The following is a 26,591-nucleotide window of genomic DNA, read 5'->3' on the forward strand; positions in this document are numbered from 1 at the left end:
CTTGTTTTATTCATTCTTTTATAATTTTTTGTTTTATTCATTCATTTATAGTTTTGTTTTTCATGTTCAATTGATTTATGTATTGAGATTGTGTCAAATCTAAATGCATAACAATCTAAATGGTACAGTCACTTTTGCTTGTGCGTGAGACCTTACAAGCGATAAACCAAACTTGCTTGAATCTCTGTATCTCTTATGAATTTAGTTTAGGAACGTGCTTTTGTTTACTTAACTCAATAATCAAAGTTAACTCCTCTCATTCTATACCGTTCTTAAATCCCGCCCATCACCTTTTAGGAAATTAAGTTGTGACCAAATACTGCAGCAGTTAGTCACTCATATTGGGCGCCGTTACTTGTAGAGTTTGGGCAGCAGCTGTCAGCTCATCGGCCGGTGGGAGCAGGGTCTGTCTTCTCTCCAAACCCTCACGGGACTCCGATTGTACGGCACAGGGCGTGTATGTTGAATTAAGAGGTAAATAATTAGGTTGTGTAGGTTGAGGGGATACCAAGCACCCCAGGAAAGACGGCAAAATGACAGCGATTGAAACGCAAGTGCAATATAGTTCTTACATGATGACTACGACTGAGGAATACATGACCCAAGAAAACGACTGGGATCGAGACCTGTTACTGGACCCGGCCTGGGAGAAGCAGCAGAGGAAGGTCAAATCTCACTTTTTAATTTTCTTTATAAAGGTTTACATAAACTGAGTTGGTGTACAGCCAGAAGAAACTAAGATATTAGATTATATACAAGTTTTAATCGTGTTTTAGCCTACCTTATGGACTGAAAAGCAATATTGTAAGGTTTACTTGTGCGACTTTTGCACTGGTATCGTCGAATCTGCACGTTGTATACCGCTTTGTAGCACGGACCAATCAGCTGTAGCTTCATTGACTTGAGCAACTCGAATGATTGGATAATGTTGTCTAACTTTAATTTCAACCATTGATTAAAAATAATTAACTAAAAAAAATATGATAATCATAATGCTATCATTACTAAACATTGGTTAAAAATTAATTTAATTGAGGAAACGAGAAATGTTCATTTTATGTACTGTCACTAGTTACTCAAATATATAACAAATATAAAAAAATCAAATTACATTTGTATGAAATCGTTTTACTTCACAGCAATTGAGAATCTTTTATTTGCCTGTTAATAGCTTTGAGCAGAAATTAAGTAGACTACTTGCATTATAGAGCACGATGCTGCACCTACATTGCATTAGACAACTACACCAAAGTGACAGTGACAGCTGAACAGATGAGGCAACCGTTAGAGAGGAGAGTCAGTGTTCAAAATGGAGGAAGTGGTTAAGCAGCACTGAGAGCTGCAAATAGATTCTACAACTAAAAATACTGGCCCCATTCTGTCCCCTTAACCCATTAATCCAAGGGTTCCAGTTTGTTTATCATCGTCTGTTGATTGTAATTGCAGTTCATGTTGAGAGGTGTTTATTAATAAGCAAGGATTTAACATGACTACACTGCAGATTTATTTACATCTCGTTGGAAGCGCACACCTTTCTATCTTGCTGAGTGCACTCACTACTAAACTGAAATTCACATTATAGTTTAGTGAGTTTCAGAATGGTAGGTCAATTTGGTCTAAAAAACAGTCTAAGAAACTGGCACTTTCCATGAATAGGTTACAAAATATATTCTGATGGTCCTTTACCTTAAAAAAAATCATCATCATCATCATCCTCAGGACGTCAAACTAAATTGTATAATTTGTTTTTCATTCAGAGTTTTGCAACCCTATTGTGTAATGCAGTTTAGGCCAGCCACGTAAAACTACTATTATCAATTATGTTTGCATTATATGAAATTATGAAACATAATAGTTCTCCCAGCACAAACGACACACATTATAGCGCCTTTAATGCTTAAAAATAATAATTTGGGTAAAAAAAACAAAGTGAAGGGTCCCAATTTCCCAATGAAAATGTGTAATTTTGTATGTTCACTGTATAGGGTGATAATGTTTTGGTTTTTGCAGTAGCATTCATTGTTTTTGTCATACTGTTGATGTATTTTTATGTGTACTCCTGGTAGCCTAGCCTAGCGAACACGTTGTGGAAGCTGAAGGGGATCTAAATAAAGATTGAACACAAATTTTTTTTGCACTTGAATGTGAGCAATTATGTCAATGCAGAACTGTCCCACTGCACAATCCTCTTCACAAAACTTGACTTCGATGCTGATATCACAGGCTTCCTTTTACTTTGGTTTGTTATTCCTGTTAAGTCTTCCTGCTTCAGTGAATTACTTTTTAAACCTAAGCATCCTTGTGTTTTTCTTGGTCCCTTTGCCACTTGTTGGGACTAGTTTATTAGAGAACTCATCTGTGCAGTTTTGCATAACTTTAATGTGTCAGATCCTGCATGGACCATTGGTCTTTGATAAAGAGAGAGATTCTGATTCAGAAACATATAAATTCTATGTTGTGTCCCAGAACCTTTCTACTCTCCTTGCCTATAAAGTCATCAGTTTGAGCCATGGTGCATGAAGTCCAGGCCTCATCAATTACCTGCATCAGTTACATGGAAAATGTCACTGAGTTCTCCAACATGAGGGTTTCATGGACACTTCTATGGTCTCAAAGTATTACACTCAAAGCACTCTTTACTTTTTTAGCACTAATGCACAGGTATGCATATTTCATTCAATTAAATGTGTATTTCGTCCATCTTTTTATGAGATCTGCAAATCAAAGTCAGAGGAATTGTTCAGTTCCCCCCCCCCCCCATTCCATTAAGGAACCCTAGTGCCACAGAACCTGAGGGTTTCAGATAGGTGTGCACATTCTTCAGGCATACGGTAGGGGTGTGGGTAGAGGTGGGAAATGGTGGGGGGGGGGTGGGGTGAAGAAAGTCATGAGTACGATCGAATGGCAGTTGCTATTCCAGAAGAGGTGTCCTTGTAGGGGAGCTTCTATAAACTACCTAATGAAAGCATGGGGGTGGGAAAGGGGTAGTTAACTGGAGAACAGGTCAGACAGGTAAATTTATTTGACTTTCATGGCAGTTTAAATGCGAACAATAAAAGAGGGTGGAACATATAATAGGACAATAATAATAACTGGTTGCAGGTCACAAGTTTCTGTGGTTCAATCCCCTTCCCACTTGAGCTGTTGATTTCCACTTTAGGTGTCTTCCATAGGTTTTATACCACCTTAAAGTTAACGAAAGGTGCTACGGTGTATTTAAATAGCTTATATTGCTTTTGCTGTGCAAACAAAAGTCAAATGCAATGCCATAGCAAGGTTATAGCTTTAAATGCCAGGCCTTCAAACTGTAAATATCATGTTACCCAGACTCCTAAGTTCAGCCCTTTCACCTGAATGTGCCTCATCCCTACAATTCCTCACAACCACATGTATTCCCTCTATAGATTCTGTCAGTAATTATGTGACATCCTGGTCAAAACGTAAGGAAACATATAGGTATTTTTGTTAGTGTCGATTTCAGTGGCGTTATACCTTTACAGCTGGGTAGTGTTCCCATTATCTAACTAAAACTATAAAAATGTAATAATAAAATTTAATGTAATAACAAACTTACTTTATTTCAGCTAGGTGACCAGGTGAAATTTCTCATCTTTTTTTGTTGAGGTACTAAAATAACTATAAAGTACTTGAAGTACTAAAATAACTAAATAATTTAAAATGAGCTAAAACTACTAATAAAACCCCCCACAAAATTACTAAAATAAAATTAAAGTGAATACAGAAAATATAAAAAGAAAATCTAATTCAAAATATGAGCAAAAATCATCTGTAGATCGTAAATGATCTGTTATCGGCTGTTGTCATCCCCCAATAAAAACAAGACTATAAGGCTTAGGTGAAGGTCTTTATTGGGTAAAATATTTGGGTAACACTTTATGGTTACACTTTATTTTAAGGTGTCACTGTTACAGTGTAATTATATATTTAAGTACTGAGTAATATTAAGTAACTACATGTACCTACTCTAGGGTTAGGGTAGGATTAGGATTTGGTTGAGGGTTAGTTGCATGTAATTATGCATAATTTACTGTTATTACTATGGTAAGTATATGTAACATATCATTAAACATGTAGTTACTATTATTATTATTATTATTACTACATAATTACTGTAAATTATGCATAATTGCATGCAACCACACCCTAATCCTGAAGTAAGTGCATGTAGTTAATTATTATTACTCAGTCCTTAAATGTATATCATTACACTGTAACATGGACACCTTAAAATAAAGTGTAACTAATATTTGCAATAATCCACCATTTTTTTTAAGGGTATATACTTACCTATGAATGGATCAATATAACCAAATATCCAAATGTGTTTTGTTTATTTAAAAAAAAAAAAAGTTAAAATAAAAAATGGATAAAAAAATGCTGTGTTCCTTTATTTTATAAAAATATACAATAACATGTAGAATATATTCTTAATATCTGTGTGTGCATGAGTCGATGGGTGAATTGTCTTCATTTTAAACAATGCCCTGTCATGATAGCATTGAGGCTGCAGTCAGCTGACTCATAAATGCAAAGCTTTTGCACAGATGCATGCATGGTTGAAATGATGATGCAACTGGAGTGCCATTGGATCGCGAGGCTAAAATGACGGCTCAGTGATCGAGACTGTATTTGCTGTGGTCATCATAGTACAGTATCAGAAATTAGAACAAGAACCTCAGAACAAGAAGATTCAGGAAATAAAATCAGTTTCAGTCTGTGTGTGCTTTATATTTTTGATGTCCATTAAGCATTACCCTTTCATTAATACTCAGATCTGAAGCTATTTAAAAGCTATTAATCAAAGCTTTGTATATGAAAAATATCTGTTAAAAGCATTACATGCAGATTTTTTAAAATGTTTGATTGATTTAAAGAGTTGATAAATCATCACTGCTAAAGATATAAGCCTGTGAAAACGCAATGAAACCATTACTGACATGCCAAGTTATTTCTGTACGACCAACCTGTTGCTTGACTAAATATTTATTCTCTCATTCGCAATGTAGTGAGTTCAAGGACGTCCAAGAAAAATGTTTAATGTTCCTGGTGCTCATGCTTGGGTGGCCACTAAAATAATTGCAAAATCAGTGTTATATCATGCAGTCTTTTCAACTCCAATTTAACACAACACTCAGCAAAGTGTATTGCTTTTGATGTTTTATGAGTATGTTTTATATAAAATAAATGGGCCCAGCACTGTGGAACATCAAACATTTTCTTTCGCTGTAGTGTTTTGAGCGTCTGTTCCAGGAATGCTGTGCTTTCAGCTGTCTGCTGGTGTCTCATGGCTCCCCAATATAGCTTCCTTCACTCCCCCTTTCCTCTTCCTCCTCTTCACCTCCCCCTCCCATGGGACACAGGCTAATTTTGGTGATCTTTGTCAGAGGAGGGGTGATTTGAAGGGTGGCCACCTGCTGCTAAAGAGTCTCCACTTCCAGCCTTACATCAAATTACGTTGGTCCTTGGCATTCTTCAGTCACCTTATTCGCTCTCTTTCCCCTTCTCTCTTACGCTGGGGCTCCCAGTGAGGCATATACAGTCAACACTGTTTATAGATCCAACTCTATGTGTAGGTCAGGGTCAAAAATGAACCTTTGCTCAAGGAAAAAATGCCACCAAAACAAAAAATGCCACCTCAGATATTTTAAATGTGGGGACAAATGGCTTCATAGTACCATTTTATTTTGTTTTGATATTCCATTGTAAGCCTAGGCCTGCTCTTATGCGTTTACAGCCATTTTCTTTATTATTTGATGTTACAAATTATTTCAAGAAAAGGGATGTCATTCTGTATTTTTATATGACCTATATTGTATTTTTTTCCCCTCAGACCTTCACTGCCTGGTGCAACTCTCACCTGCGTAAGGCAGGGACACAGATCGAGAACATTGAGGAAGACTTCAGGAATGGACTCAAACTCATGCTGCTGCTGGAGGTTATCTCAGGTAAGCGTCTCACTTGATCTGTTGATTATACGTGCTCTGTGTCCCATAGCAGTGTTCTGTTGGCCATTGGTCAATATCAGGTTTGCACTCGTGAAACAATCTGGGGTGCGTTTCCCGAAAGCATCGTTGGCCAACTATATGGTCGAGTTTCGGGAAACGCACCCCAGGACGTTAAATAAGTATACTGTAGCACTTCTGGGTAAACGAACTTTGATCCCCTTTTGGATCATTGATTGGGACGGTGGGAGATTACAGAAAACAGTGTTGCACATGTCATTTGCAAGGTTAAGTGTCATAAACACATTAAACAAGAAAAATGAAATAAAAATATAAAGTAAATTAATTAAATACTATTATAAATATAAAAATATCAATAAGCTTGAATTCTAAAGACCCTAAAACAAAAATTTTTGCAGCTATGTGTGGATTTCCTCCCACTTTTATATTATTTTCCTATTGGATTTGTTTTCTGACCTTTGTAAATGCATATAACTTTTTCATGTTCCCAAATGTAGCTTATGTAAAGATGTTGTTACTTTACACTTCCCTTATTAATACCCTCACATGAAGCAAAGGAATATACATGTACTTATGAATTGATTTGTGTGTGTGGTATCAGGTGAGAGACTCCCTAAACCAGACAAAGGCAAAATGCGTTTTCACAAGATCGCCAACGTAAACAAGGCCCTGGACTATATCAGCAGCAAGGGAGTCAAGCTGGTTTCCATCGGCGCTGAAGGTAAGGATAAAAACTTCATCTCCTTCAGATTCTCTAATATCGTCACCGTAAGCCCCTCTATTCTTGTCCATTTCCATAACTTTACTCTTCTGTCAAGTGAAACTGTTTTTTCTGTCTGTTCTGACTTGCAGAGATTGTGGATGGCAATGTGAAAATGACCCTTGGGATGATCTGGACCATCATCCTGCGCTTTGCAATCCAGGACATTTCAGTGGAGGGTGAGAGACTCCAAACATTTGACACATTAGCACCTCTGCGCTCTTGTTTATTTAAAGCCCCACTCATTTCGTTTGTCACACTGGTTGGTTTGAAAGTCGCTTTGAACTTTTATTGACACCAAGTAGCATAGATGAGGCATCGCACAAAAGTACGTTTTTATAGTTACCAGTGCCATTGTAGAAGTGATTAGTATTTGGCTTAGTATTAGTGTTATGGTTTAGAAGGAGAGAACCCAATCGCAGACGATTTGCAGACATTCAATGGTTTATTAAGGCTCAAAAACAGAAAACCCACGAGGGGGCAAAACAAGGGCAAGACTGACGAGAGAAGACAAAACTAGACTAACACTTGACAAACTACACTATAACAAAAACAGGATCAAACTTCTACTTAGACAAGACGTTCAATAGATTTACTCACGGACAGATCTCACATAGATTACTACGCAATGTAAGACACACTAAGTTTGACAATGAACCGACACAGGACAGAGAACATGAGGGGATTAAATAGAGAGAAACTAATGACAAGCAACAGGTGATAATGGGGAAACAATAATGACTAAACAAGGATAACAAGGAGGGCGGGGCTAGATGACGAGACAACACAAGCACATGGTCTAGCAAAAGGCCATGTGTGTGCACATAAAACATGGGCCTGTCATGATCCTGCCTCAAGACCAGGGAAAATCAAAGACTAGAAGGCAGAATCATGACAATTAGTAAATTTACACCTGTTCACAACCACACATCTGCAAGGAAAACATCTGCATAGTGCATGTTATTATAGATTAATATTATTGGGAAAATCAGTAGGCCTTTTTTTCACACTTAAAGGAGAACTCCGGTCAATTTTAACATTGAGCTCATTTTTTTGTAAATTTAGAGTGCTGTCAATACAGAAAACAATGACAAAAATCGGTGTTGCCTACACCATGTTATCCTCTTTTTAAAATTTGCACCCTGTTGACTTGGGGCCCAAATGGGGCAAGTTTTAAACCTGCTTTTAGCCTCTTAACATCCTTGATGTGTCATTACAAGTGCACAGGTCATGTGAGTGATTCCTTCAGAGTGAACACGGGTGAATCTGACTGCAGTAGATGTGAAAGATATGAATAAAAATGATGTTTATTTCAGCCAGCGCACATACCTGTATTTTCTTCCTGTTTTCGGTCGAAGCCCATAGTAATCGATTGTCGAGTTCACACGCATAGGTTTAGTACCTATGATCACACGCGTGAACTCGACAATCGATTACTATGGACTTCGACCGAAAACAGGAAGAAAATACAGGTATGTGCGCTGGCTGAAATAACATCATTTTTATTCATATCTTTCACATCTACTGCAGTCAGATTGACCCGCGTTCACTCCGAAGGAATCACTCACATTAGCTGTGCACTTGTAATGACATATCAAGGATGTTAAGAGGCTAAAAGCAGGTTTAAAACTTGCCCCATTGAAGTCAACAGGGTGCAAATTTTAAAAAGAGGATAACACGGTGTAGGCAACACTGATTTTTGTAATTGTTTTCTGTATTGACAGCACTCCAAATTTACAAAAAAATGAGCTCAATGTTAAAATTAAAAAGTTACTTAGTTCACCTTTAATGAGCGTCACCTGCACGCCACACCGGTCTCGAGTCCCACTGATGTTGCTTCTTTTATTCTTCCGGAGCTCCTCCATGGGGCTCGAGAATGGTGTGGCATGCAGGTGACCCTCATTAACACGTGCGCAACCAGCCTCACTCCCCATGGCTCTCTACCCTGCCCTATTCGCCACAGTAATTGTTGTAGGCATGTTGGCCAATAAGTCTCTTTTATATTTCTGCAATATACTGGAGACAAATCTGAGAGAGGAGTTCAGAAGAGACTAGTTGTAATTTTCATGGAATGGGATTATGCTGAAATGACTGGAATTCATTAACATACACGTTTAACTGTCAAATCTGAGGTTTACGAAGCATTTGTGAATCCAGAGGCAAATTCCATTTTAGGAGCAAATTGCTTGAATTTACTCATATGAACGAAATGTCAAATGAGCGTATCTTTAAAATGAAATGTTGAAGGGTAAGGTCAACTGACCTGATGATCCACTGACCTGATCCTCACAGAGACCTCTGCTAAGGAGGGCTTGCTGCTGTGGTGTCAGAGGAAGACTGCCCCCTACAGGAATGTCAACGTGCAGAACTTCCACATCAGGTGATTTCTGCTTTACTCCTGTTGACCTTTGGAGAGACCAGCATGTTGGCTTATTTTCACTATCTCATACTCCGTTTAACCGATTACAGCTCTTGTTAGTGTGCACATGTGTACATTATCTCTGTTAAAACTCATCTTCGCATTACCCATCATGCTTCTAAACTTTCACCGAGCACCTCTGCACAACACTTATCATTTTGTTAATCATTCCCATGACTCTTTTCTTGTTCTTTCTCCATGTTTTCCTCCTTTTGCTTGTGGTCTGTGTCTCAGTTGGAAGGATGGCCTGGCTCTCTGTGCCCTCATCCACAGACACAGACCTGACCTCATCGATTACGCCAAACTGCGCAAGGTGCCATCACCCCCTTTCAGTCACTCTCATCATGCATCTCTGCCTTCTTTTTTGTTCATTAGCTATATGTCCATTCATCTGCTGTTTCAAACTCACCTTTACACTCACACTATATCTGTCATCTTTGACCTCGTTGTAACTAACATTGTCTCTTGGGCTGTGAATGCACTGTTAATTGCTTCTAAAATAAAAAAGGAGCTGAATTTTACACTAAAAAAATTAACGCTATTTTTCTTAAGGTCTGGAGAAAAAGGTCTCATTTGGTTTGTCTTTTTTATTCCATGAAATTCTTTCAATTATTTCAGTTCAGCATTGTACATGAACATGGTAATCATGGTATAACTATAAATCATGGTAGATATCAAAGTGCCATGGTATTACCATCTGACATCATACTTTTTTGTAAAGAACTAAATTTATCAAAAAAAAAAATCTTTTTTTCTTTTGCCTGTTTAATGATGTCACTAATGGTCTGCAGCAGTGTATAAAATGGCATGTGTCATATCTAAAAATGGTGTTTATGATGTAAATGAGTATGACAATTTTGCCATGATGGTTAATGATTAACTGTCGTTTCGTGCAAAGTTCAGTTGGGGAGTGTGGAAAAAACGTTTCTTTTGTTTATCGATTAATTCTTCATTGAATTTCTTCCTGGCTTTGTCTGCCATTGCAGGATGACCCCATTGGCAACCTCAACACTGCTTTTGAGGTAGCAGAGAAATACCTTGACATCCCTAAAATGCTTGATGCAGATGGTACAACCTCTTGAAGAATCATGCAATTTCATTTTTCAAAATGTAAAAATAAAATGGTTTCCCGAATAGTTTGTTTGTCTCTATTTCAGATATTGTGAACACTCCGAAACCTGATGAGAAGGCCATCATGACCTATGTGTCATGTTTCTACCATGCTTTCGCTGGTGCAGAGCAGGTATGGGAATTCTTCTGGAGATGAACATCTGTATAGGAAGGAGAGTCGCTCCTTTTAGAATGTAATTGCCCACCTTATTTTCCCTTTGTAATCAGTCACACTGTCCTCCAGGCTGAGACAGCAGCTAACAGGATTTGCAAAGTATTGGCTGTGAATCAGGAAAACGAGAAGCTGATGGAAGAATACGAGAAACTGGCTAGCGAGGTGAGAACACTCAAATTCTCTATTAGATGTACAATATTTTGTTAATTTCTATAAACATGTGCCTGCTAGTCTTGGTTCTCCCCATGGTTCTTCTTCAACCCACTTAAACATACACTTACATTTTCTCCTAAGCTTCTGTTGTGGATCCAAAGGACCACCCCCTGGTTGGAGAACCGTGTGGCCGAGCAGACAATGCATGCCATGCAACAGAAACTGGAGGATTTCAGAGATTATCGTCGTGTGCATAAGCCACCCAAAGTTCAGGAGAAGTGTCAGCTGGAGATAAACTTCAACACCCTGCAGACCAAGCTGAGGCTCAGCAACAGGCCTGCTTTCATGCCCTCTGAGGGCAAAATGGTTTCAGTATGTGTTGCTCCATTTTTCTTAACACATGTATATGGGGGTAAATGACCTTGGCTTTCAAGTACCCTATAGAGTTGAAAGTATATTCTACCTGCTGTCCCCTTCTGCAGGACATTGCCAATGCCTGGAAGGGTCTGGAGCAGGTAGAGAAAGGTTACGAGGAGTGGCTGCTCACAGAAATCCGTCGTCTGGAGAGACTGGACCACCTGGCTGAAAAGTTTAAGCAGAAGTCTACCTTGCATGAATCATGGACCACAGGTATTAAGCACAACTTTTAGTCAGCCATTTGAACTCTACTTTGACAACTGACATATTCCTCCTCGTTTTTTCTCATTCTTCTCGTTTTGTAATGCTCAACACAGGAAAGGTGGAGCTGCTGTCTCAGAAGGACTACGAGTCAGCATCTCTGATGGAGATCCGTGCTCTGATGAGGAAACACGAGGCCTTTGAAAGCGACCTGGCTGCTCACCAGGACAGAGTGGAACAGATCGCTGCCATTGCACAGGAGCTCAAGTAAGATAGATCCACCTCAGGCCCCTTGAAATAAGGATAGTACTTTCTTACATATTTTACTGTAGGTAATGAAAATGATAATAAAATACGCTGTTCTTTAGTGAACTGGACTTTTATGATGCTGCCACCATCAATGCCCGATGCCAGGGCATCTGTGACCAGTGGGACAACCTAGGCACCCTGACCCAGAAAAGGAGAGAATCACTGGAGGTACATGTATATGATAAAACTCTTCCCCAATTGTCTATTTCTTGAATTGAGAATGGGGTAAAAACCAATGTAGATTCTACTTCCAGAAACATTAAGACTCTTTTGCATGTTTAGGCAATAAAGAGTTAGCCTGGAAATCCAGACCTAAATCTGAAAGATTAATGGTCTGGCATCGACTAATGAAAATCGGCCAGCTCGAGGGGCGGCACCAAGCATGCATTTGAAAATCTCACTGCACACAATTGGATAACACTACGACCAATCATAACAAGCCCCATACGCTTAGCTACCAGTGGAGCTAACTGGTAGATTAGACTCTGTCTCTTGCCGTATTCGGTCGGAAAAACAGCAGAAAACGTCCTTCTTGCAAAGGAACGATTCGAGCTCTGTCTTCTGTTCCTCTTTTAGATAAAAAGCCAAGTCTAACTCGTTCATTGTAGTGGCCAAAGCCGTTTCAAAGAACTGGTGTTCATCCATAGCCATCTTGCAATGTTTACTAATGACTTCGACATCACAGCACTGTCGTCATCATCTGTTTAGCTCGCCTCTGGCCCGCCTATATCAGATAACCCGATGTGATTGGTGCAGCTCCGATACAAGGGCATATTTAATGAGCATCATTATTCGACGCCAGAGTAACTCGCTGAGCAAATTCAACTTGTGCTCTCGCGAGAACTCTGGATTTCCAGGGTAATAAAGAGTATGAATAAAATGTGATATTTACAGTGAATAAAGTGTGTGGGCTTGCTGTAATCTTTCTCTTTGCTTTGCCATAGCGTGTGGAAAAGCTTTGGGAAACAATTGACCAGTTGTATCTGGAGTTTGCCAAGAGGGCTGCGCCCTTCAACAACTGGATGGATGGAGCTATGGAAGATCTGCAGGACATGTTCATTGTGCACAGCATTGAGGAGATTCAGGTGAAAGACAAACGCTAAATGCTTGAAGGAATGCTCATCTTCCTAAATAACATTGTGTAACTGAGCTTCAGTATCTTCTCAATATGTTTTGGGCCTAGGACATTTTTGTAGTTCCCTTAAATCTCACTTAACTTCTCTAATGATCCCCTTTTTCTACCTTATTTTCATTGACTAATTACTCACAATGTCTTAACATCATTTGGTTCTCTCCTGCTTTTATCAACCTCAGAGTTTGATCACAGCCCATGACCAATTCAAGGCGACCCTACCAGAAGCTGATAAGGAGCGCTTGGCCATCATGGGCATTCATAATGAGATCCTGAAGATAGCTCAGACGTACGGGATCAAGATAGTGGGTGAGAATCCCTACACTGTCCTCTCTCAACAGGATATTAGCAACAAATGGGAAGCTGTGAGTACTTTACAAGCTATATTTTACAATTTCAGAATAATCAGCAATAAAAAAATGGTTTAATATGGAGTCATTTAAGCTCCTTTCAGCTTTCCCACTGAGAAATATTGCTTCCTTGCCAACAACAGGTGAAGCAATTAGTCCCAATGCGTGACCAGGTGTTGCAAGAGGAAGTGGCCAGGCAACAGTCCAGTGAGAGGCTGAGGCGCCAGTTTGCTGGTCAGGCCAATATCATTGGACCCTGGATTCAGACCAAGATGGAGGTGTTTCACCATACACCTTACTCGCATTTAAAGTTACATATTACATAGTGTGAAAACTAAAACTGAAATATCTGAAATAATCTTCCTCATGGTCAACAGGAGATCAGCCATGTGTCAATTGACATTTCCGGTTCCCTTGAGGAACAGATGAACAATCTGAAAACATATGAACAGAACATCATTAATTACAAATCCAATATTGACAAACTGGAGGGAGACCACCAGCTCAGCCAGGAGGGACTGATCTTTGACAATAAGCACACCAACTACACTATGGAGGTACTGACGACCAGCTATTTTCTATTCATTCTGAAATGTATTTCCTCTTTGAAGTTTTCCTCAAGTGTCATTAGCTAAGGTGTCTTACATAGACGTCCATTTCCATCAAGTTCCTTTAATCTCACCTTACCTACAAGGCATGTTTCCTATTATGTACATTTCAGCATGTCCGTGTGGGATGGGAGCAGCTCCTCACCACCATTGCCCGCACAATCAATGAGGTTGAGAACCAGATCCTGACCCGTGACGCCAAGGGCATCAGCCAGGAGCAGCTGAATGAGTTCAGAGCCTCATTCAACCACTTTGACCGGGTTTGCAATACATGGAATCTTTGGTTTCTACTTAGAATACACAAAGTTGTGCAACATTGTCCAAATTGTAAAATAAGCACCTCCATTTTTTGTATTTGCAGAAGAGGAATGGCATGATGGATCCTGATGACTTCCGTGCCTGCCTGATTTCTATGGGTTATGATCTGGTGAGGGCATATAGTCCTGGTCAAAATATGACTGCCAGTTTTTCCGTTGCTTTAAAATCATCCAGAAATACCAGGACACAAAATCAACTTTCTCTCTATGGAATTATTTCTCATATAAACCCCTTTTTGTTTTTAGGGTGAAGTTGAATTTGCACGCATTATGACTCTGGTGGACCCCAACAACACAGGAGTTGTCACCTTCCAGGCCTTTATTGACTTCATGACCAGGGAGACAGCAGAGACTGACACTGCTGAACAAGTTGTGGCCTCCTTCAAGATACTAGCTTCTGACAAGGTAATTCCAAACTAAGAACCATCACAAGAACCTATGTGTGCTTTATGAGAATCTGCTGATTATGGTTCCTGCTGTCTAAGCATCCATTTTTTACTACATTCTACAGGCATACATTACAGTGGAGGAGCTGAGAAGGGAGCTGCCCCCAGAACAAGCCGAATACTGTATCAGCCGCATGACCAAGTACATGGGCGGTGATGCTCCCCCAGGCTCCCTTGATTATATCTCCTTCTCCAGTGCCCTATATGGAGAGAGTGACTTGTAGAGCCCTTTGTCACATCCACCACCTATATAGTATACCCTTCCCCTAAATTCATGAAACCCTTAAACATCTAACTCCAAGAACAATGTCAGATGTAATGGATGGCCTTGCTGCAATGATTTGGTCCTGTGCGTCACCAGTTGATATAACATGATGAGGGACACCATCAATTGCTGTTTGATCCTTGTTAGTGGTCTGTCCCTTTTGCGGTGAAAAGTTTTCACAAGCCAGTAGGGATTGAAGAGTACAAAAACCTGTCAGAACATCATTCTTCACACTGACAGTTAATAAGAGACATCTGCTCTCCCCTCATACAAATGGCTTACATTTTGGAGGAAGAAAAATAAATGATCCTAAAGAATATCAAATTTTGTGTATTTTGTTGTTTAATATATATATATATACTGTATATATATTAGTGCTATCAAATCGATTAATCTAACATAAGTTATTTATATAATGTGTATGTATATTTATATATATAATATAAATGTTAGTTTTCCATTATGCATAGACTATAATAGTAATGTTGCTCAGTAATGTCTGCAATTCATGCTAAGCCCACAAAATTCCACATAAAGGCACCAGCAAATCTAATCTTTTTTTTATTTCTATGCAGGGCTTAAGCTGTTACTGACAGGTCAGAGTGACTAATCACATGAAGCGTTCATATTTTTTCATTTTATTTAAAAAAACGCACAAATAAAAAAAGCATACAAAATATAAAAGGTAAATAGTGCACCAAGATACAACTTATTCACAAAATATTTCCCTTAAAAAACATCCAATGGAAATGTAAAAATGAAAGGTAGGAACATAAAATACACCATAAGATAAAGATAAAAGTTTACAACATCTACGATATCTAAATTTGTTTCTCATTCTTTCCTTCGAGAGATCTTCAAAATCATGACTATAAAGTGCAATTAAGTCCAGAATAGAGCAAGGAAAAATAAATATACAAAGGCGTCAAGACAGTTCTCACTCGAAAAATGTTGGTGAGTAATGAGATTTTCCCTAAAGAATTTTTTTAAGGCCAAAGGAGAGAGCGGCACCCAGAGAGAGTCCCAAAGCCAGGAAGAAGGTCATCAGAGCCCCTGCTGTCTCTGCATCTTTAGGCCTCACCAGCCTAGATAAAAAAAAACAGAAGAGTTTGTGGGTGTTCCGAGAAATATTATGTGGGGCAATGGGTTTGTCAGTATGTTATGTGGGTCAATGGGTTGAAAATACCAGGAATAGTGACACACAGAATAAATGTAATATTTACTTAACCCAGTTGATTTTGAAAATATTTTCGTGTTATCTTTAAGAGTACTTACTGTGCAGCATAGCTCATGGAGAGGCAGGCAAAATATCCACTTGTGATGGCAAACAAAGACATGAAGATAATATAAGCCAAGTCATGACTGAAAAAGACTGGAAGATAGGAGCGAGGCTGAACGTTGCAGAGCATGAGGGCAGGAATGAAAACTACCCGTAATACCACGAAAAGAGGGAATAATTTACTCTTCATCGAAGGCTGGGAATTTGGGAAAAGAAAAATGATATGTTAGATAAAGAATCATTTCCATTGGTAATCATTATCATAGCACTGTATTGTGCTGACACAGGATCCGATGAGACTCACCCACTGAAGACGAGAAGTGAGACTTCTGCCTATCCAGTCCATCACATTGAAGACAATGAATGAACACAAAGGGATAAAGATGTTCTCTATAAGATGAAAAAGGATATAAATCAAAGTGCTTTGAAAAGCATAATGCATAATTATAATCTTTTGTAGACTCACCTTCAAATAAGCCAGAAGATTTTGTATTTACGGTAATTGCTGGGAAAACGGACAGTGTGACGGCAAACACGCATGTCACACAAAATGCCATCACCCATATCTAAAAAAATTAAGTTAAATAAAATAAATCCAGATATTTATTATAACTTGTCTTAAAATAAATGTACTACATTTTTCCTGAGGTTTGAAACAAGGATGCTGGTTATAATAACAAAATACTTCCAGTATACCTTTTTGAAGACCTGTGGCACAGTTGACTTCTCCTCAGGTTCTTGTTTGAGCTCATTCAGCTTTTTACATGCTTCAGTTTCACCAATGTTATCGAATCCATTGTCAGCATCATCTAACTTCATTTTATCCATCTCTGTAGCAACGAAAATAACACAAAATCACAGTGATTGTCTTTGCTGTAGTTTGTCCAAACACTGGAAAAATGTGCAATTTGACATACCAGATCTATCTGCTGGTGGCTCTTTCTGGGTCTCTGCAGTTTTAGGGGACACATTTTCCAAATAAAGTTGGGCAAATCTCTGAAATATAACAAGGAATTTCATTTATACAAAATAACATAAATAATCAGAATATCGTTAATGCACTATTTTCATATTTTAGAGCAATTTTTAAATGAGCAGTAAATGCTTTTATCTGTGTTGTGACGCTCAACAGTTAAATGACAAGTAAAAAGAAATCATGATGGCCTAAGGCACCTACCAGATGCGGAAGTATGAGATAGCAGCACAAAGTAAGCAGAGTGGCGGCACAGGGGGTAATGAAATATCCAAGGGCAGAACTCTCAGAGTCGGTTTTAACTAAAGGAGGCATAAAAACTGTCAGCATAAATGTTTTTCTCTCAGAGTTTTAATAAAAAGCCCCTGCCTCGTATTATATAGGTTCAAGTAGGCATGGTGTGGAAGAGGGCTGCACATTAGAGGCCTGCATGGGACTGTTTTTTTTTAAACCCTGCTCCCGCAACGTGTGTTTCCCTCCCGTCCGCAGCCACTAACATTCTGTTACAGCTTAAAGAAGTTGTAAAAAAAATTACAAATATTAGGGCTATGCTAAATGTTCAGAATAACAGAGAAATTTGGGTTTAGAATTAGACAGGGCTCCAGACTAACTTTTTTTATTAGGAGCGCTGTAGCCCCTGACTTAAAATTTTAGGAGCGCAAGCAGAAAATTTAGGGGCACACCTTCACATTTTCCCCCTAAATAACTATTACAGACAAATGCTTTGATAATAAATAGACTTAACGTACAGAAATTATGGTGCAGATACAGAAAGTGTATACAGAAAGTGTTTGGTAGCACTGTGGGATGACAAAGCCTCCCATTTTTTGTGACCGCGCGGACAAAAGGGTGCTCGTTCATTAGGTTAAAACCGCGAAAGAGCTGGAAATAACATGGACGCCGAATTTGAAAAAACGGAAAATGCGTGCATGCTAGAAATAGAACCAATGCCTATTTTTCACGCAAGCCTGTTGGAAGCATTTCCAGGCAAAATAGAATAGGAAAAGATGTTTATATGTCATTTTGACACGAATACATATTAATAAATGTCATTTTGATGTTTGAAAGTGTCTAGGTTTTGACATAAATGCAAATATAAACTGTAAATATAAAAAATATTATCGATTATACTGTCCAGACCGATCTACTGCGCATGCGTTGAACGCGTTCCCCGAGCGGACCTCAGCAGAAAGTATAAATACAAGTAGTCCGCGACCGAGCTGTGCGCAGCTGTCGTGTAAGCGTCCAAACTGGAGTATAACAGAGGCTTCACTCTCGCTCGCTCGCTCACTCACGCGCACACACACACACACACACACACACACACACACACACACACTCATTCACTCTTGACGGAACCCGTCATGGAGGACCGTTAAAAAATGAAACATGCTAGTCTTTTTTTCATGATGTCGTAAAGCATCGCAGACGGGACGTCGGTTGTCGCCCACTATGACACACTATAGCCTACGAGATGAAATTTACTGGTCGCATATGTGCGACTGGATATAAAATTAAGTCACACTCTCAAATTTTGGTCGCAAAATGCGACCATTTGGTCGCAGTCTGGAGCCCTGTTAGAGTGTTTGGGTTTATTTTTCAATAGCAACCAGCTGGATGTACATTATCCTCTTATTTAGAAGAATATGATTTTTATCATTCAATTTGTAAGGAGTTTGCAGGTACTTACATATATTCGATAACAGCATGGCAAGACCCGAGAAGATTCCTGCTACCGCCTGTCCACTCATAAACAGGGAGCTGAATCTCGGGGGTAGTTTACTGACCAGACCAAACAGACTACCTTGCAGAACGGCCCCAAACACTGAGAGAGAAGAAAGTGCAAGAACGACGAGGGGAGTTAAATTTGTCCACTGATTCACTCGCTGAAAGGTGCTGAAGTAGAAGTGGAGTGGATCAATTCTAATACTCTATTCAATATGAATCAAAAAGGTAAATGTGAACATACTGTAGATGTAAGGCATAAGAAACATACTGTTAATAAACCAGATTGTTGCCATGGTAATGGAAAAGAAGTGGTCCAGGTCCATCTTAACTTTCACTAAAATGGCCGTGAGAATGAAGAGGAGTAATATGAAGACCAAGCTACCCGCAATCCGCATCTTCTCTGCAATGCTACATAAAGCAAACGAGAACAAAATAACTCATGATTATAATACGACCTATACTCCTCTGTACCAATACAACACTACGACATGCAAAAGTAAACAAAATGAACTTTGCTTGACTGAACCAAGAACTCACTGCTGGTATAGAAAGGAGTTGAGAAGTGTGAATAGCAGCAAGGGAAGCTGGGCTAGCAGCACACTCATGTTACCAAACATATACGGGTCTGACTGTGAAGAATCTGTCCCATTTCTCAAACGGTCAGTGAAATACTGCAAACAGAAGAGAATGGAGGATGAGCACATGACATTTAAAGATAACCTTAAGTGTTAATCAGTAAAGGTATGTCTGTCTTACATTCATTGCAGTTATGAAGAAGTTCCATGGAAGCAGAGTTCCCATTCCCAACAAGAAAAAGATACCAGCCACAAGGCCACTGTCAAGGTTAGAGAGACAATTATGATAACATTATTTCATAAACTAAACAAAATGAATGAAAGTTGACATCTTATTATTTTTTCCTGAATAATTCAGCATGGCCATTATGCCAACTGATTTTCTGTTCTCTAAATCAGTTGACATCGGCATCAGAACTCCACTCACTGCTTATCTGATGTCCCCTTACAAATCCTCATTTTGAAATGTTCTGAGAGAAAAAAAGAAAAAGAAAAAGTTACATTTTTGTTGTTAGATCATGATCAAGTTAGTGACATCAATACACAACCATATAGCACTGATTTTATATTACTGTACTGACATCTACAGGAGTTAAGGGTGAAGTAAATACCAGAAGCTGTTTCCTCAAGTATTTCTGCTGTAATTTTGCAAGCACTGCTTGTTTATTAACAGAAACTGTTATTGTTTATAAAATACATTTAATTAACCATGATTTGTTTTGTGATTCTATAAGATTCTAGATTCTAATTCAATAAAAAAAATATTGAGAGGGAAACATTTGATTTCAGTTTACATCTTGATGTTTGTGTTTTAGCTTCATAATTCATTTATTTTTATATAATTAAATGATTTAAAGTCATCCTGTGGGATGAGGCCCACCAGTAGGAACTTGTTTAAATTATTACTAAACACCTGAAACACAAGAAAGAAACGCGGGAAACGTATTTCCCGGATGATGTCATCATCAGTTAACTGTCAACTTGAAAAACCCGCGTCAAGTTCAGCTTCAACGACGAACTACTTAAACTATCGTAACGTTGATCAGTATTAATGTCTAGTTCTTGTTTAATTTATTGACTTATTGAGTTTTATAAATAAAATAAGCATTTATATCAAATAGAATATACAGTAAAAGCATAATTCTGAATTTCAAAATCTGAAAGCATATAACTTATGCCCAAACAATACCTACTCCCTTCTATGATCTGTCAACCAACTTTCCAATGGATTTCGAAAAAAAAAGAACGAGTGAAATAGAGACTACATTCGAGCAATTACTGCTGGTATAAATAAATATTGATTCAGTGACTGCACTGAAATAGAATATATTATTCTAAAATTCGATGCGTTCATTTAAAGTATTTTAAAAACAGAATATTCAGTATATTAAAATGCTCACAGAGTCGTAGACACACGTCGTCTCTCCTCAACTTTCTTTTACTGTCTATGCTGCTCAAGCGCGCGTTTTTTTTTTTGAAAATGATTCCTAGTCCAGCCCACCTCTGACTCATGGGTGAGTGGAGCCAATCGGGTCAGGTGACGTCACACACAACAAACCCACGTGTCTTCTTCATCCGTGTTAGTATTTATTTTGTTTTCAGTGTTGAAACAGCTATCGGGAAAATAGGACATGTTTTTAATCATTTTGTTTATTATTAATATTTTATTAACAACTATTTAATATTGTTTAATATATGAATAAAGTCAACACTCATATAAGCACAATATAATCCACTATGATTTTTTTATACTGCAAATAGCCTGCATATTGATCATTTTTATATTGCAAAAAGCTTAAGGCTAAGTAAATTTGAAAAGAGCTGTGATTCAAATATGGATTTTCGAAAAGACATTATTATTCAATATTCATACATGGTAGTGTTATTATTATTGTTATTATATTTAATTTATTGCAACACTTCAATATGTGAATTCTATTCTCAGAAAACTGAACACATTTTTAGCGTTATCAGGCTTTTATCAACGGAGTACTATACATTCAATAAGACCGCCACAAGATGGCACTGTTATCAAAACTCCTGATGCTTCGAATCTTTTCCCAAAACAACGAGAGAAAAGCTTCGAAGCTTTAAGAGGCTTCATTTCTTAGTCCATCCCTACCAGACGTCGGAATATTGTGGATAGTGTCATAACCCCAACAATTGTTTTCCCTTACATATCCACTTATCCAGCCTTTTGATATAAAAATACAAACGCATTTTCACACCAATTAGGACTTAGGCCTACTTATTTTATAGTGTTGGGTCCGAGTCCACCATTGTCGAGTCCGAGTCGAGTCCAAGTCCTTAAAGGGTACATGCACAGTTTCACCTAATCTCATGTTAATCTTGAGTACCTATAGAGTAGTAGTGCATCCTTAATATCTCCAAAAAGTGTTTAGTTTTATTATAATTTTAAAAGAAAAAACAGCTTTCCGATTCTCTCCGGGAAAAGCCGAGGTCCTGGAGGCGGAGCTATAGAGTCAAGCGGTAGTGCTGTTCTCTTACGAGAGGTTCTCTCGTATTGCGTAAGTAGCTTACGCATCGGGAAAGTCTTCTTTCTTCGAGATCTGAAGCCAAAAAATTATCCTTAATTTTGTATTCATTGTCAACGCAGTGCAGCAGCCGACAGACCTAGGCAGGCTAAATAAGCGTGCTCATTGGCTGCTCGGCTGCAACTGCTTAAGCCTATCGGTGAGCGCTCTGAACGCGGCAACCAATGAGGGCGCTTCGCGCCCTCCACACCCTTCTAACCGTCAGAATGGGCGTGGCCAGCGTGTATATATTCAGCGCTCACAGGCTAAAATTCTGATTTTCTTGTCTTCAGCGACGCTCTTCGCATCGCTGGATCTTGAGAGCCGCCGCCGTTGAAACCAGCGACCAGCAAGCTTAGGACAGCGCCTGAGGAAGCCGGCCGTCTTCGCCGCCTTCAGCCATCCGTGCCTGCTACGCTATCTGGCGACATATCCTTTACATTATTACTGTTTCTGTGTGTACTCTAAAAGAGCACGAGGCGTTTTTGTAAAAACGCCTCGTTTGTGCGGCTCGTGCCGCGCCCCGCTCAGCAACGGAGACCGCCACCTCTCTGCGCTCTCCGCCTGGGCCGCGGGCACACCGCCACCGCACTCTCCGAGTGCGAAGAGCTTTCAATGTCGACCCTGCGGGCTCGACTTGAAGCTTTCGACCAAGCTGTCGCTCCGCCTGTCCCTGCCGGGCCGCGCAATAAGAAGCGCCGCTCGCAGCGACCACCGGAGACTGTTGTGACTGAGGAGCTCGCCGGAACCTCTCCCTCGAGCTCTCTCTCGCCCTCTCCCTCCCGGCCGCTCTACCGCCGGCTCTGCCCGCGCCGCCGCCGCGTCAGGAGATGAGGCGAATGTGATAGATACCCGTACTCTCCCTCTGTTCGAGCCGTGCAATACGCCGCTCACAAGGGATGGCAGAAGCGGACGGTCTCGGAGCGAGTTTCCTCTCCCTCTGTTCGAGCCGCACAAACTGAGCCGCTCACGAGGGATGGCAGAAGCGGACGGTCTCGGAGCGAGTTTCGTCTCCCTCTGTTCGAGCCGTGCAATACGCCGCTCACGAGGGATGGCAGGAGCGGACGGTCTCGGAGCGAGTTTCCTCTCCCTCTGTTCGAGCCGCGCAAACTGCGCCGCTCACAAGGGATGGCAGGAGCGGACGGTCTGAGCTCTCTTTACGTTACAAGAAAGCTACTCCGTCCTCGCGCGTCACTGGTGAAAGGGGAACAGAGTGTTTTCGTCCCGCCGTGGCCTGGACTATAACCTCCATTCTCACACATTTCTCAGTCCCCTCTTAAGTTCAGGCGACTGGAATTGTTACTATTGCAGTATACGAGCCTGTTATAAATACACGCTCGCCTGCAAGCAAACGCCGTCACAAGACATGATACTAATGTATTCTCCCCTGTGGCTCAGTGGCGGAATCCTAGACTGTCAAGCTAGAGACCGGGGTTCGGTCCCCGCTCTCGCGGCAGTTAAAGTTTATGCTGTTCGCTTCTCCGAGCTCGCGGCCAGTTTTTCATACATACAGAAAACAAGCCCGCTCTCTCCCTCGTTGGGCCGCGCAGATTGCGCCGTTCAAGGGATGACAAAGCGGACGGTCACGAGCAGCGTTCAGCGTGCGCGCCTCACTCACCGGCGAAAAGAGAAGAGAGTGTGTTAGTCTCGCTAGTCAACCACCAATCCTTACACATTTCTCAGTCCCCTCTTAAGTTCAGGCGACTGGAAATATTACTATTGCAGTAAACGAGCCTGTTTTAAACACACGCTCGCCTGCAAACGAACGCCGACGCGACACATGAGGTCGCTTTTTATATGCTCGCGCTAACTGAAAGCCTATATGATTCCCCAGTGGCTCAGTGGCAGAATCATACGCTTTCATGCGAGAGACCCGCGTTCGATCCCAGCTCTCGGGGAAAATAAAATTTATGCTGCTTGCTTCTCCGAGCTCGCGGCCAGTCTTTCTTACTTACAGAAAGCGAACCCGCCCCTCGCATCACACCTTCTCAGGGTGCTCGAGTATTTTTTGAGCGTCTAAACACGAGAGAAGAAAAGACGGTTAAATCCCGCAGCCCTGCGGCTGGACCACCGTCGAAGCTTAACGCTCTGTCAGTCCCCGTTGCCACGGCTACTGCAGCTGTTTACCCCGCAGTCAACGAGCCGGTATCTACCCGCTCGCCTGCGCGCATCCGCCGTTCTCACGGCAACCCAGAAAAATGTCAAAAGAGCATAATGTCTGGTTGCACGGCTGACGCCGTATGTGTTTCTAGTACAGTGAATGTGCCCACGTTCTGTGCTCACCCCTGTACACAAGCACTATACATCCCGTGTCTCTCACAGAGCCCAGTCTCATGAAGCAGGCAAAAGCCGCTTTAGTGTTAAAAGTAGGTCACGTGTCCTGTCCACTTCTCCGTGCCCACACCTACTCACTGCCCGCTCTGTCACACGGCCTCGCACGACCGGTCATGTTTTAAATGTGAGTCCTGTGCCCGCCCTCGAGCGCTCACACATACATTTTCGCGCCTCACACTATATGTTCCCCGTCCAAAGCCACCGGGACACTGTGTGTAAAACGGCCAGCTATCGCTACGTGCGATCCGCCGTATCTAACCACCAAGAACGCGCGCGCGCCGCGCCCGCCCCTGAATGTAACTCCTGTGCCCGCCCTCAAGCGCTCACACATACTAACGAACATTTTCGCCCCGACGCCGCCATCGCGCGTCGCGCCTCACACTTTATGTTCCCCGTCTAAAGCCACCGGGACACTGTGTGTAAAACGGCCAGCTATCGCTGCGTGCGATCTGCCGTATCTAAGCACCAAGAGCACGCGCGCCGTGCGCGCCGCGCCCGCCCCTCCGTTTCGAGCTCTCGAGCCCGCGATGCGCGGCGATCGGAGCCCGGAGGCCATTCTGCCCCTGGCTGCACACGCAAAAGCGTGGGAAACTATTCCAGGCGCATCAGAACAGGTGCTAAGCACAGTAAAACAGGGCTATACTCTGCAGTTCCCTTACGAGAACGTTCTCTCGTACTGCGTTGCAAACGCTATGGGAAAACTCCTTTTCTCGAGAATATTGAAGCCTTTATTTTAAAACGCATTTGCTACAGCACAGGCGAGAGCATCAGACCTACGTGAGTGAGCTGATAGGCTGTGCTGTGGGCAACTGCACGAACCAATGGCGGATAGACAGAAGCGCGCGAGCCAATCAGGGCGCTTGGCGCTCTGTCACTGTCAAGCGCGCGAAACTACACGTGACCATAACATATAAATACAGATAGAATCCGCCATTTGACAGATTTAATCTCCTTCAGCTCGACTCACCTCGTCGCTGATTTTCTCCGGTCGTAAGAAGCCCTCGTCGTGGAAAAGCCGTCCAGCGGAACAGCTTCGCATCCCGGCATCTCGCCAGCTGAGCGTTTCCCTGTGGCATCCGACGAAAAATTATATCCTTTTCATTGCATATTTATCTAAAAGAGCAAACCGCTGTTTTCACAGCGCGGCATAATGCCTCTCTCCATCTGTGAGAGCTGCGGGGTCTCCCTGCATGCATCCGACGGACACACCCAGTGTGCGGCCTGCCTCGGCCCTGAGCACGCCGAGGCAGCGCTCATGAAAGGCGGCTGCCAATTCTGCGACGGGATGCCTGTCTCCGTTCTCCGTTCAAGGCTGTCTTCGACGGTGACCGATTCCGCCCACCTTCCGTCTTCGGCGCCCCACGAGCCCCGTAGGAAGAAGCGGCGCGATCAGAGGCGTCCTGAGCGCGGTGAGTTTAGCGAGTGCACGCCGGGCCTTTCTCCTCGTGCCTCGCCCACGCCTTCTTCGCCTGTCCTGTTCTCTCGGAGCGAGCAGCGCCCCTCGTCTGAAGCGGCTGGACTCGTCTCTTTCGGCGCATCTCCGGATGATGTCGATGACGCACTTTCTATGGCGGCATCTGAGAGCGAGGATTGGTCGGGCTCCGCGGACCCCGCCCCCCCCTCTCAGCTAGAGTTTTCTGATACTCGAGCGAGCATTGACGCCGAACTTCTCCGTGTCATGTCTCGCGCTGTTGACGAGTTGGGACTCGATTGGCTTTCTCCAGCTGAGCCCGCCAGAAGCCGCCTCGATGAATGGTACCTGCCGGGGCGCCAGCAGGCCCCTCGTCAGCGCGCCGCTCCATTTATGCCTGAGGTTCACGAAGAGCTCACAAAATGCTGGCGCGCGCCCTTTTCAGCGCGAACGCGCTCATCTGCCTCTTCTACGCTCTCCACTGTTGACGGCGCTGAAGAGAAAGGATATGTGTCTCTCCCCCCACTGGAGGAAGCGGTCGCTGCACACTTATGCCCCCCCACTGCAGGTAGTTGGAGGTCTAAGACGGTGCACCCTTCTAAGCCGTGCAGAACTACTTCGGCCATTGCCAGCCGCGCATACGCTGCCGCCGGTCAAGCCGCCTCTGCACTTCACGCCATGGCGACGCTTCAAGCCTTCCAGGCCAAACTTCTCCGTTCCATGGATGAGTCAGGCCCGGACCCAGACACATTTAAAGACCTCAGGAGTGCCACGGATCTGGCACTGAGGGCCACGAAGACCACCGCTCAAGCCCTGGGCCGCAATATGGCCAGCCTAGTGGTAATGGAGATCAGGGACGCGGATAAATCTGCCTTCCTCGACTCACCCGTCACAGCCTCAGGTCTCTTCGGCCCATCTGTCAGCGGCTTCGCCGATCGCTTCACTGAAGCTCAGAAGGCTTCCAGCGCCATGAGACACTTTCTACCAAAGCGCTCCAGCTCAGTCCAACGGCGCCCCAAGAGCACGCCGCGACCTGAGAAAGTGGTGTCCCAGGTCCTCCAGCCCCGCCCAGCGGCTGAGACCAGTAAGCACATGAAGCCAGCGAAACGGT

General features: G+C 41.9%; 2 protein-coding genes across 3 annotated transcripts; one reads left to right on the top strand and one right to left on the bottom strand.

Annotated features, from left to right (window-relative positions):
* Positions 1–343: 343 nt before the first annotated feature.
* actn3a (actinin alpha 3a) lies at positions 344–14,970 on the top strand. Its single transcript, XM_081391584.1, has 21 exons — positions 344–665; positions 5,852–5,966; positions 6,586–6,705; positions 6,837–6,923; positions 9,037–9,124; positions 9,398–9,476; positions 10,150–10,231; positions 10,321–10,406; positions 10,518–10,610; positions 10,743–10,973; positions 11,084–11,231; positions 11,336–11,486; positions 11,588–11,696; positions 12,473–12,613; positions 12,843–13,025; positions 13,154–13,288; positions 13,388–13,567; positions 13,732–13,878; positions 13,980–14,045; positions 14,182–14,340; positions 14,447–14,970. The coding sequence occupies exons 1-21, from the start codon at positions 534–536 to the stop codon at positions 14,603–14,605; spliced, it is 2,691 nt and encodes an 896-aa protein (XP_081247710.1). The 5' UTR covers positions 344–533; the 3' UTR covers positions 14,606–14,970.
* A 220-nt stretch (positions 14,971–15,190) lies between these two features.
* On the bottom strand, positions 15,191–20,650 carry slc29a2 (solute carrier family 29 member 2). Of its 2 annotated transcripts, none has more exons than XM_081390238.1 (13): positions 20,602–20,650; positions 19,629–19,671; positions 19,383–19,461; positions 19,164–19,297; positions 18,895–19,034; positions 18,589–18,723; positions 17,103–17,200; positions 16,843–16,921; positions 16,622–16,755; positions 16,392–16,491; positions 16,230–16,315; positions 15,922–16,121; positions 15,191–15,731 (listed from the first exon to the last, which is right to left on the bottom strand). In XM_081390238.1, the coding sequence occupies exons 2-13, from the start codon at positions 19,658–19,660 to the stop codon at positions 15,620–15,622; spliced, it is 1,329 nt and encodes a 442-aa protein (XP_081246364.1). In that variant the 5' UTR covers positions 19,661–19,671; positions 20,602–20,650; the 3' UTR covers positions 15,191–15,619. The 2 variants fall into 2 exon arrangements, with proteins under 2 accessions (XP_081246364.1, XP_081246365.1); XM_081390239.1 differs by having other exon boundaries at positions 15,290–15,731; positions 20,395–20,644.
* Positions 20,651–26,591: the final 5,941 nt, after the last annotated feature.

The sequence above is a fragment of the Scardinius erythrophthalmus genome (assembly GCF_964197995.2).
Source record: "Scardinius erythrophthalmus genome assembly, chromosome: 17".
Classification (NCBI taxonomy): domain Eukaryota; kingdom Metazoa; phylum Chordata; class Actinopteri; order Cypriniformes; family Leuciscidae; genus Scardinius; species Scardinius erythrophthalmus.

Excerpts from the sequence above, each read along its gene's own strand:
- slc29a2 (XM_081390238.1), bottom strand. The coding sequence starts at position 19,660 with ATGAGGATTTGTAAGGGGACATCAGATAAGCA. Across the intron at positions 18,724-18,894 it reads AACAATCTGGTTTATTAACA|TGTTTGGGGCCGTTCTGCAA; the intron begins GTATGTTTCTTA and ends CTTCTCTCTCAG. Across the intron at positions 16,122-16,229 it reads TCACTTCTCGTCTTCAGTGG|CCTTCGATGAAGAGTAAATT; the intron begins GTGAGTCTCATC and ends CCAAATTCCCAG.
- actn3a (XM_081391584.1), top strand. The coding sequence starts at position 534 with ATGACAGCGATTGAAACGCAAGTGCAATATAGTTCTTACATGATGACT. Across the intron at positions 11,487-11,587 it reads GCCATTGCACAGGAGCTCAA|TGAACTGGACTTTTATGATG; the intron begins GTAAGATAGATC and ends GCTGTTCTTTAG. Across the intron at positions 13,026-13,153 it reads TTAGCAACAAATGGGAAGCT|GTGAAGCAATTAGTCCCAAT; the intron begins GTGAGTACTTTA and ends TGCCAACAACAG.